The 12,907-nt window shown below is 39.6% G+C and overlaps 1 protein-coding gene across 1 annotated transcript in view; it reads left to right on the top strand.

Annotated features, from left to right (window-relative positions):
- The window catches only part of ntrk1 (neurotrophic tyrosine kinase, receptor, type 1), a gene marked incomplete at its 5' end in the record, with an annotated part of 39,356 nt that extends 33,205 nt beyond the window's left edge, over positions 1 to 6,151 (top strand). The window contains 3 exons of the mRNA XM_079503297.1: positions 1,846 to 2,086; positions 2,440 to 2,598; positions 5,420 to 6,151. Coding sequence (XP_079359423.1) covers positions 1,846 to 2,086; positions 2,440 to 2,598; positions 5,420 to 5,605 — 586 coding nt within the window. The 3' untranslated portion in view covers positions 5,606 to 6,151. The remainder of the gene's footprint in view (positions 1 to 1,845; positions 2,087 to 2,439; positions 2,599 to 5,419) is intronic.
- Between the last annotated feature and the right edge of the window lie 6,756 nt (positions 6,152 to 12,907).

A 12,907-nucleotide genomic window follows, 5' to 3' on the forward strand; every position in this document is an offset into this window, starting at 1 on the left:
TTCTGTTACATGATAAACAAGTTAAAACAACACAACACATTAGGTGGCCATTATTATTGCCAAAAACACAAAGCACAGCATCACAAAGTGATTGTTCAAACCAATCCCATTGATTATCCTATAGTGACCATGCTCCAGTATCCAACATTTTATTCAAAGATTTCAACAAAAGAGTGTCAACAATTATCGATCAGACCTTGAGCAAGGCATTCGACCTCTTAACAGGGGTCATTGAGGGGATTGCAGGGGGCTCACAGCAAAAGTAGTCCCGGTAATCTATCCATTTATATGTTGGCTATTCAAAAATAGCAGATCTACAAGCTCGCTTTGTGCCGCAAGCTTGTATATCTGCTATTTTTTGTATTATTTAAAAAAAATATCAAATGTTTGGAAAGCATTCTGTCAATAAAAATATGAAATTGAAAACTATACAAGTAAATCAGCGTTTGTCTGTAGGATGGAGAAGGTATTCTATACCTGTGTCACAAATGTAGTCCTAAAACCAAGTCATCTGTCATGTGTGGTGGATATTCTAGATTGACTAGATTGACTGATGGGTATAACGATACATTTTAACAGCGATATTTTCCATTTCAAAAGATATGATACAAAGTCAAACGATACGATATTTGCTGTTTACATATCGATATACTGTACGTTGATTTTGTGAATTAATTAAAATCGATATTTCAATACAGTTACTATATCGTTACAACCCTACTGTGTATATAAAGCCAAAAGCACTTCATGTGCAAATAGGTCCTAAGAAATTGTTATTGTAAAACATGGACAACATAAATCCCTGCTTCAACAAGGATCCAAGTAATGCCGGGAATCTGAATTTCACTGGCACCTGGGAATGTCTCTGAGAAACCATTAGAACAGACATAGAGTAGATGGTGCATGTCTGCCAGGTGTCCACAAGAGACAGATTGTAAATGAAAGCACATGCACATAAACACACACTCTGTCTGAGATATATGTTCACCAATGGATGGAAATCGCATTTCCAGCAGACAGCATGGGTGTTGTGTCTCATGGCTCCACAATGCAGCTGCTTTTCCTACCCTACCACCTGCCTTTTAAACTAATAGTGATTGCATGGACAACTTCCTTTGCAAGAGGGGGGATAGCAGGGGGCAAAGTGAGAGGCGGAATATTAGAATAGATGGTGATATATCAGTGGTCATTTGTTAATTTAGACTGGAGTTTTAAGTGAGAGTGGGTGTTTATGATGTACAAGGACAACTGTAGAACATTCAAGGAATGGAGAATTGCCATAGCACATCACCGAATTGCATTATTGCAAATCAATTCAAGGCCGGTTACAAGCCTTGTGCTTCATATTAACCATCCTCGTTAAATGGCTTTATTATGCTGTGGACGGTAATGCTTTTAAGATCTCATATTTTCAAAAATGTGCAATCTGCAGATTGCCTGCTGAAGTCATTGTATATTAGGTCATGTAACGTTGCCATAGTTACTACACATTGATGAAGCAATTATAACTTCATCATGAAGATGTAGTAATTCATTTCATGAATCTTACACATATTTCCACCACAATGTCATACAACCCTAACTGTTCAGAAAGGGATCTATGATCTCAAATTAAAGAAAAAGGGTCCAGCACACCGTCTGAAACTTGCACATTTTAATAAATGCATCCTTCCAGTTCCAGACGGGACCTTTTTATTTGATTTGATATCATAGATGCCTTTCTGAAGCCTTTGGACCTTCCTGGCTGACCTAAGCACCTGTCACCAACCTTTGAGGTGTGCATCGGCCTTCTCTTAAAAATATAGCCCCAACTCAAATGCCTTCATCCCCTCTCCACACCTTTAGGGCCCATGGTCCCGATGCCCGCATACTGGAGGAAGTTAAAATGCCCCCGCTTGGCCAGCTCACTTTACCCCAGATGCTGCAAATTGCTGCCCAAATCGCCTCAGGCATGGTCTACCTGGCGTCCCTACACTTTGTCCACCGAGACCTTGCAACACGCAACTGCCTGGTGGGCGACGGCATGGTGGTCAAGATTGGCGACTTTGGCATGTCCCGAGATATCTACAGCACAGATTACTACAGGGTAAGGTGGTGAGAAACGTTCTAAATGCACTCAAGAACTGTGATTTTAATGTTTACTCTTGCCATGGTCAAAAACAAGAAATTGATTAACACAAGTCTACAAACAAAAGTGGGTTGAAGTGACCAACATTGCCATGCCCACACTCTCACTTTGGGCTGCTAAATGAAAATACATTTTGAAAATTGAACCTGCCTGAACAGACCAAAATTCATTAGTTGGCTGATTCATTTAACCTCGGCACAACAGTGTGAGAAAGTTCCAAACATTTAACTCACGATAAATCTGCGATAAAACACTGTTGAAAGTGTATATAGGCCTAATTATTGATGTGTGGCCATATGTTTCTACTCTAGGTGGGTGGGCGCACAATGCTGCCCATTCGCTGGATGCCTCCAGAGAGCATCATGTACAGGAAGTTCACCACAGAGAGTGACATCTGGAGCTTCGGCGTGGTCCTGTGGGAGATATTTACCTACGGCAAACAGCCCTGGTATCAGCTGTCCAATAGTGAGGTAGGTTGGCATGGAGATGGCCATGCAAGTGCAACAACAAAGAAAACAATATCTCACTTTGTTTTCTGTCCTAGTAATGCTCGTAAACCACCCTCGTCTGAATTGTATGCATGATAGGAATCAGGTAGTGCAATTCCACATGACAGTACAGCACAAGTACAGTAGATGTTGCAGGGGACATTTCCAATCCCTATAACACAGTATTCCACAGTGCATGTACACTAAGCTAAATACATGGGCATTTGTCTGCTTTCACGGCACGCCATCTAGCCAAGTCAGGAAGGACATTTGGACATGTGTATATACTGTATGTGGGTCTTTAAGAGCTTTATACTCTCTTCAACACCAATCAATACGTTTGTAGTAATTAAGGGCAGTCCAGTCCGACCCTTTAAGCTTGGGAAGCTAGAAGTGGGACTCTGTTGTGACCGCAACTGTGCCATTATAGCGTAGAACCCTCTCTCCTTTCAAGTGGAGGGTAGATCGCTTTTCCCATCCACTCGATTCTAATCTCATTGGATCTCATCTTTGCCCAGGGCCAATAAACTTTAATCTTGTTAAGATAACCCATCCCAGCCAATGAAGGAGCAGGCATAATTATCATGTCGCCTAATAAGCTATGGCATGGATAAATCATCCGAAAACTCTCCATCCTGGCATGTAGTGATTGGCAGCCATTTTGGGAGGTTGTTATTGTTATTCGTCTTTATTTGGCTCTGTGCTGACAGGTCTCTTCTTTTCATTGGATTAGTCAGGGTTAACAATAATGAGGAGGTTGAGTCACCCCTTTAAATTGAGAGCTGAGGGTAAAGAGTGAAAACCCCTCTCTCTCTCTCTCTCTCTCTCTCAAACACACGTCCTCGATCGTGATTTATTTACTAAGTGGTGAGGGGCGTGTGGACTCAATCAATCATTCTAACAGTGATTCTTCCAGGTTACCAGTAGAGATGTACCGATTCCATTTTCTCCTTCCGATACCGATACCCACAACTTGCATATCGGTCGATACAGACTACCAATCCGATACCATACCAGTGTGCAATTTAAACAAATCTAGGACAGTGGTTCTCAAAGTGGGGTCTAGGACCTTTTGGGTTCCTTGACCGGGTTCCAAATTATTAGGAGAAAAACAAATCGAGTACAAAAAAAGAATATATAGTATAATATTTTACAACAAAATTACAATACCCATTATATTAACCTACAAAACAAAAGTAAACATAATCACTCAAGTAACCAGTCAGAAACAGCACAGCACAGTTGATTTGATCTCAACCATAGTTTGAGTCCTCTGTAGAACACGTTACCATCCGTCTCTAGTTTTAGTATCATAGGCAATGAGTTCCAAAGGTTTGCCCCCTTTACTGAGAAGCAGACTGTCCGAATCAGTTGTTACACGTGGGAACAATACAGTTACCACTTGTGGAGGCTCGTGTAGTTGCTCTACCAGAGCTCGGAAGTCTATCAACCAGTCCAGAGAACAAAGGTGAAACATGACCATGTAAACATTTAAAAAACAATTTGATAGTAGAAAAAAACAGGTGCCGAGTTCGAGTCCCGATCCCCGACGACCTTTGCTGCATGTCATTCCCAGTCTCTCTCTCCCTGTTTCCTGTCTATCTCCACTATGTCCTATCAATAAAGGCTATCTTATATAATACAATCTTAAAAAATATTGTTAATGTGCAGCTACAAGTTAGTAAAATTATAATGTAAATAGTACAGTAAAGGTGGTTGCACACTGGACGCGTTTTTCGGAAAACTGATGGAGAAACACCGCTAAAAATCCGAAAAACGCGCTCAGTGTGCAGGGACCTAAAGAGTATTAAGTCTGTGCTGCTGCTCATTAGTGGCAGATGAAAAGCCACAGGGTCACAAACGTAGTAGGGTTCACCCTGGACTATATGAGTATATACTAATATGAGATAACGTAGTAGGGTTCACCCTGGACTATATGAGTATATACTAATATGAGATAACGTAGTAGGGTTCACCCTGGACTATATGAGTATATACTACTATGAGATATCTTGTGTGTGTTTTCATTTCGGCAGGAGGATGGCACTAGGCTACAGCAGGGGTTCTCAACGTTTTTGGCCGGGGATCCCCGGAAATGCTTTGGCAATGTCTCGGGACCCCCGCCCCGCCCCATCCCGACCCCCAATATAAATTGACTGCTACAATAACCTTAATAATAGAGACAATACACCATACCGTAAATAAATACTGAAACCAGATATAATCATTAGGGAAGGTGTATGCATGTACTATGTGTACTATATAAACTCTTCATTTCCATTCAGTTACAAAAAAAAAAAAAAAAAACTTTTTATTTTTTTTTTAAAATAATTTGGGGACCCCCAAAATAATTTGGCGACCCCCCGGGGGGTCGCGACCCACGGGTTGAGAACCCCTGGGCTACAGGATAGGTGATAGGTTCACTTCTTATAGTTAGGATTAATCTTCCAGCAAGTATAAATGTGCTTAGAGTTTCATGGCAACCTGCCCAATCGATTTTGAAATACCGTATCCTTGAGTGGAAGTTTTGGCCTAATGGAGTCACTACAATCTGTAGGGGCCATCGTCTGGGGAGCATGAAGGTGCACAACAATTCCAAAGCAATCCAGCCTTTAGTTTTTTAGATATGTTTGGGATCGTTAGAAACCGGGCTGCTAGCCTAGCAGGGATAAAAACTCATTACTTTTATGTTTAAATTCTACCTGGTGTATCCAAACACCTGTTCTCTCTATCATTCATTCTGTTCCTCTCCTTTGTGCATCTCCCTACACTCTCTCTGGCTCTGTAAATGTTACACTGACAGGCCATTGAGTGCATCACGCAGGGCAGAGAGCTGGAGAGACCACGCACGTGCCCAAAGGATGTCCACATCTTAATGCAGGGCTGCTGGCAGAGAGAGCCCCAACAGAGGCTGGTCATCAAAGAAATCACCAGCCGCCTGCTGACCTTAGTCAAGAACCCTCCAGTCTACCTAGACATCCTGGGTTAGGAGAGGCTGCCTGACAGAGATCCAAGGTGTTGGGATCAGTGGCTGGGGGGAAAGGGGAATGAGCTGGGACAGTGGAATCATGGCTGATCGCTGGGAGGAGTGTGATTGGTATAATGAGATTTCAAACTTACTACTTTGTTTCTATCTCAAGCTTCATTATGCAAGTTTGGAACTTTGGATTTCCCTGGTATGTTAAGGGGACCAACGAAAGCACAGTAAAATGCTCAGTGTTAATTTAACCCAAATGGACCCGGTTGCATTTTTACTCAGGGCCCTATTTTGCACCTTAAGTACCACGTCTTATGGCCAATGCTGTGCCGCTATTCTGAGTGGCCAAACAGCATTGGCCACTCCTCCAGGTTTTATGTTGATTCATAATATAAGACCTGGTACTTAAAGACACGCAAAATAGGACCCTCAGTGCTTTTCGTTTTTCAAAATGGACCCAGGTCCATTTTTATACTTCTATTCTATATCTTCTATGTTCAAATTAACACTGAGGATTTAACAGTGAAGGGCATTGTGGATTGATGCGTGTTGAATGATTAATACAAAATTAATTGATTAATACTTCCCAGTTGTTGTTTTGTTTTTATTTATTTATTTCTATTTTCCCCAGCCATGATTCTTGAATGACTGGATGAGAAACATCCTCTCATAACAACTTAAAGCTGACCCAAATCACTACCCTCTTGTGTTACAAATGAAAAAAAGGTGGCTTTTAGACCTGTCAAATGTTTACCACACTGTTTCATAGTGTATCTGATATACAGTTTAGTTCATGGAGGGTCGTGCATGGAAGAGGGTTGAGTAAAGCCTAATCTACACTTTGTTGTGTACCGGTGTTGTGCACTGGAAATAGAAGATCTACAAGCTCACAACGTTTCACATTGCCACGTGTTGTGAGCTTGTAGATCTGCTATTTCCAATGGACGGCAAGGTTATGCAACCTAGTGTAGATTGAATTGATGGGGTGTTGTGAAGGGGGGACTTGGCCAAGTTTGAGTCACTGCAAGTCATTAATGTGAGTTACTGTATACTACATTTTATACGACTAAAAAGTAGATAAACACTTATATGATGTGACTGGTATAATAATAAATGGAACAATGATTATAAAAGGGCACTTGAGTGTTGGCCAGAAACCTTTTTAAAAGGTTTCCGCACAGCAGGTGGTAATTTGAAATGAGTACTAGTGGTTGAAGTTGGATAAACGTGACTGTATATTCATTAACACTTAAAGTTGAACAATTCAAACTTTCTAAAATTGCCATTTTTATTTTTTTATTTTGGTGACTTAACAAAAATAGTTTGTTTCTATTATAATGTATCAAATCTCATGTGTCATAATATTTTTCAGAAAAAAAAGAAAAGAAATAAAAATGATTCTATCAGAAGCTGCTGGTAGTTTCCCTGTCAAATACTATTCAATTTAAACAACAAAATAAAATGCAAAGAACATTGGTTTTGACATGTGGCCTGACTGCAAGAAACAGATTCATAGTACTGTGTGGCTTTTGTACCTTATGTTTAACATGCAGCAGCAATTATAAAGACCTTAAGCACGAGCGTTCAGTATCAAAGTATTGTTTAGTATTCTAATAAAAGACAAGTTGGTGGGGGGATATACAGTACAGTATAGTGCACTGCAAAATAATACACGGAGACAAGGAGATTCAAACTAATTGTGAATCTTGTTTTTAAATCAAAATGACAATGTCTATAGTGACATCTTGAATTCTTGATAGTCAAGGAGCAGTTTACAGCTACTTATTGAACCATGAAACTGCACCGCAAACAAATTATATTATTTCACAAACACCACTGGCCGATGTTTTCACTTATAAAATATGAAATAAAAAAATACATTAATAAATTAAAGATTTAAAGTGCCAGGTTGAAGGTGGAATAAAGGCTAAAGGCTTAAAGATGAAATTATTTTTGCAGTGTAACAGATGGATGTAGTTGATTGAACGCCAGGAGGAGTGACAGATGGGAGTGAAAACAGAGATAGTGAGGCGTGTGACTGACCACCCGTCCAGAGGGAACGTGCATGTAGAAAACAAAGAAAAGGCCCGCAGTTCATGTTGGATTCCTACCTTTAACCAACAAATGGGATGCTTTAAGGGAAAAAGTGGACATTTTAAATGCAAAGCTGACATTTTAAGAATAAAAACCATTGTGATGCCTTTGAATGTAAATACTGTATGTATATACCCTGTATCATTGTCAAAAGGAAATTTCTTCAAGTATTGTTACCCCAGCACTTTGTATATTGTTGGACCTTAAATAAAAAACAAATTATTAAATAAGTATGCCTCCTGCAGCACAGTACTGTATCTTTAGTCAGTCAGTCTGTCAATATAGTATGTATCTGAATGTCAATGAATTACTGTCCACACTTAAGGCTGCTTAACAGTACAGCTTCTCTTATGTTGACAATGAGACTGAAATCAATAACCTGTACCGTCTCAGTGGAAAACTCACCGGTTACTGAAAAAGAATAATCACGTTTCATATTGCCTTCCGAGGGCTGCGAGCAAACAAACACCCTCCAAACATTCCAGGCCAGCCTCTCCTTACCTCACACTTTCTTTGCTCTCACTACGCTCTGTGGAGCCTCCTTGGGGAGTGGTAATGGATTGTGAGTAATGCTATCACACCATCCATGCACCCTACAACCCCATCCCCCTTTACCTCTTTAGCGTAGTGTTTCCCAAACAAGATTTACAGAAATAAAATTACCATTTTTTTCTTTTAGGGTTGTTTTCTTTTTGGGTGATATTGGGAGGCTTGCAATTATTTAACCACAGAGGAAATGGTGCTAATTTATAGATGTTTATACGTTAGAATTTGTAGCTAATCTTATACAATAGGCTATAGGTGATTTCTGTATACTGTAGGATGTTAAAGCTGCAATATTTCATATTTTCATTTTGCACACACAAAAAAAGGTCAGTATCATGATACTGACCACGGACTGACATGATACTGACCATGATACTGACCATGGATATACTGAAAATGATACGGACTCATACTGAGCATTGATATACTGACCATGATATTGACCATCGATATAAATGGTAAATGGTGCATTTATATAGCGCCTTTATCCAAGGCGCTTTACATAGATTGTTACATTCACACACACATTCATACACCGATGGCAGTGGAAACCATGCAAGGCACCAACCAGCACATCAGGAGCAATTAGGGGTTCAGCATCTTGCTCAAGGACACTTCGACACTATCTCTGGGGGAGCCCGGGTTCGAACTGGCAACCTTGCGGTTTCCATCCAGCCACTCAACCCCTGAGCCACCGCCGCCCCCGATATACTGACCATGATATAAAATATTCATTCATAAACCATTCATTCATTCATTCATTCATTCATACTGACCATGATACTGACATACTACCATGATACTGACATGATACCTACTACCATGATACTGAACACGATACTGACCATGATACTGAACACGATACTGACCACGATACTGAGACGATACTGACCACGATACTGAGACGATACTGACCATGATACTGAGACGATACTGACCATGATACTGAGACGATACTGACCATGATACTGAGACGATACTGACCATGATACTGAGACGATACTGACCATGATACTGAACACGATACTGACCATGATACTGAGACGATACTGACCATGATACTGAGACGATACTGACCATGATACTGAACACGATACTGACCATGATACTGAGACGATACTGACCATGATACTGAACACGATACTGACCATGATACTGACTGACATACTACCATGATACTGAGACGATACTGACCATGATACTGAGACGATACTGACCATGATACTGAGGCGATACTGACCATGATACTGAGACGATACTGACCATGATACTGAGACGATACTGACCATGATACTGAGACGATACTGACCATGATACTGAGACGATACTGACCATGATATTGACTTGATTCTGACCATGATACTGCCCACATACAGTACTAACCATGATACCAACCTGATACTGACCATGAATGATACATACTGCCAGTATCATGGTCAGTTAACATGTCAGTATCATGGTTATAATCATAGTGAGTACATAGGCACTTGGGTCACGCAGTGGTTAAGTCCCTGCACACCACCACATAGGTTGTGGGTTCGACTTTGTGCAATTGGGCAGTGTTTGTGGGAGGGAAGCCGGGCGGGGAGCAGTACGACTCTTGTCTGGCCTCATACAAACATTTGTTTTATAAGATAAACTCTAAAATTATGTTTTGCCATCTTTTGTCTATGTAATCCTTAAGTTACATGGACATGATAACAAAAGACAATGGATCCTTAGCTGACAAAATGATAATTAAACCGATATGATATTCAGCCTTTTTCAATAATTCAAACGTTCATGTGGTTTAACTGGATCCTGCTTTGTTAAAGATGTAGGCTAATTGATAAAGTTTTGGACACTAATTGTTTTTTATTTATTCAACAAAGGGTGTTTAAATCCCAAATCTCTAAATAATACAAATTTGTGGAAGCTTTTATTCAAAGTACTCTATGTTGACCACTATGTTTTACATACTGTAGGCTATTACAATACCAAATGTAGCTGACATGTAACTATTAGTGCAAAACTATTAACATCTGACACACAAATATAGTAATGATAAGATTTTGAATTGTTCTTCAGAATTATATCAGTCACTCTCTCAACTTGGAGCCATAGACATTTTTCATAAATAAAAGTTAGTGTTCTTACTGGTTTACTGCATTGTTCTGCCCTCTCTAGGACAAGGACTACTTTTCCCCCTATACTCACTTACTGTAGTATTGACTATCACCTAGTGTCCAAATGGAATAACTACAATTGTAGGCAACCACACTTCAAATTAACTCCTGTATCACAAAAATACTGAAAATGTGAATATTAATCAGGCACAATGTTAAAATAAAAAAATCACACCGGTGTGAAGTTATGGGTGCTCTTATCATCATACATCACATTCCGTGCTCAACCAATCAAATCATCACAAATGTCTTTTTTGTCCTCACTTTTGGCTTCAAGATTTGTGTTTACACAGACACCAAAATATGGGCATAGGAGCCCTCAAAAACATACTAGGCTAAGGCTACTATACTACTACTATTACTATAGTAGTCTACTACAGAGTACAGACAGATAAAGAATGGGCTAATGTGCCTTGAATTGAGCTTCACATTTCAGCATATGAAAATAAAATAAAAGTTGGCCAACTATCACATCCATGATTTGCACAATCACAGTGGGCTATATTTTTTTTACAACTTGAATCTGTTTGATAAGCTCTCTGGTGACGGTCCATATGGATAGGATAGCTAGCCTATACCAACCTATTTGACACTAACAAAACAAAACAAAACAAAACAAAACAAAACACACGCACACACGTCTACTCACCAATGTATCACCTTATAGTCTCTCAAGACTGTTCCTGGGTTCTCAGATTGCCTGCTGGTTGACAATTCAAAGCAGCACATGTTTGCTATTAGAAGCTCAGCAAAATAGGCATAAAACAAATTGGCCTCACTGCAAAATGCACGATTAAATTACACTTTGCTTGAGTTTCTCTCTGTCTCAGTGTTTTGTTTTTGTAGTTTTATAAACGGCTGGGCCTGCCCTTAGGGCCTGCCGGATGGATGGATGCGACGATAATTGTGTTCCGGGAAACACGTGTAGCCTGCCGGATATTGATCCACAAACACACACTGTGAAATTCACTGTTGCCAGGTTTCAAGTGAGAAACAAAGCGTCCGCTCCAGATCTACAACAGCTACAGCTGATTTAATTTTACTTTGCTTGAATCGGCCTTTAAACATTGTAACAATAAATCCAGTTTGGGGGTCCCTCCCTGGCACAAAATATTTTCAGGTGTGTGTGTGTGTGTGTGTGTGTGTGTGTGTGTGGGGGGGGGGGGGGGGGGAGGGGGGGGGGGGGGGGGGTATTTTAAAGATATTTTAATTTGGGGTTTAAAAGGTTTGAGAACCACTGGTTTACTTTAAACATTAGTAGGCCTAAGGATGTTCAAATAAGCAGAGACAAGCCCCCCCTGTCGGGAGAAGTCATTTCAAAACAAAATGCCATCCAAGCTGTGGTAAGATCCTTTTTATTGAAATTATTGCAGTGCAAATTGTTACATTTATAAAATAAAATGCACAATTTTTCATTACAAAGGTTTAGTAAAGTAAGAAGACAGAAAATTATAGACAGTAAAGAACAATATAGAATTTACAAGTATATTAATTAATTAGTAGACAGAAGTTACAGAAGTTCTTCCAAAACCTCTAGTGAATTATGTCATAGTAATGTTTAGAGGCACAAATATTATTTAAATCAAATTAAATTCCCTAACATGAATTTCTTTGTGAGTATTGATGAACCATTTGTGTAGGTCTAGGTCCTAGTATCACCTGTCTTTGAAGTCTTTGCTTCTTCTGTTTTATCAAGCCTAACCTTCATTCCCTCAATATGAACAAAAGAACAGAACATCAGGACAAACTTAAAAGTACCCATACATGAGGTGAGTAGTAGACTACTGACTGACATCTCTTCCCTGTTTCTTTAACCTAAATATTATTTTGTACAAGACATTTTAAAAAGCTGTAAAATGGCCAAAATGAAGTGAATTAGAACAGCAGGCTACAGCAAATAATAATAATAATCAACAACAACAACAACAACAACAACATATAAATAATAAATAAATCAATACAAAATGTGACCATGGAAAGTTTCCATCTTCCATTGAGGTTATTGTATCTTATCGTATCGTATTATCGTATGCAATATAGGGCTGACAGTGTGATTTTCCGATTTTTCATTGGGGTTATTACAAATGAAAAAATAACACTTTTGATCTGACACATATGGAACAGAATGGCAAGCTTCCACAGTGGCAGGATTTGTGTATTTGGCTGCACCCCCATCTGAAAATGCTTTGTTCCAGGGGCCCCCATGAAGAGAAGAGAATTCAAAATGATTAAAACATGTCTTTCTTCAAAAATGGCAGCTCGCAGCGTGGCACGCTGTGGGCTTGTATATCTTCTATTTTTGAATAGCCAACGTATAAAATATGGATCAAGTGGTTCAAATATGTATTAACATTTAGCTGGTGGCTCCATAGAACACCCCCCCCCCCCCCCCCCCTGGACCCCACTTTGAGAACCACTGTTCTAATGACAAAGATAATAAAGGCTAATTTGTACTTCTTTGACTGTATCAACACTTTCTTCAGTTGAAAATACATATTTTTTTGGTTGT

The sequence above is a fragment of the Electrona antarctica genome (assembly GCF_951216825.1).
Source record: "Electrona antarctica genome assembly, chromosome: 6".
NCBI classification, from domain to species: domain Eukaryota; kingdom Metazoa; phylum Chordata; class Actinopteri; order Myctophiformes; family Myctophidae; genus Electrona; species Electrona antarctica.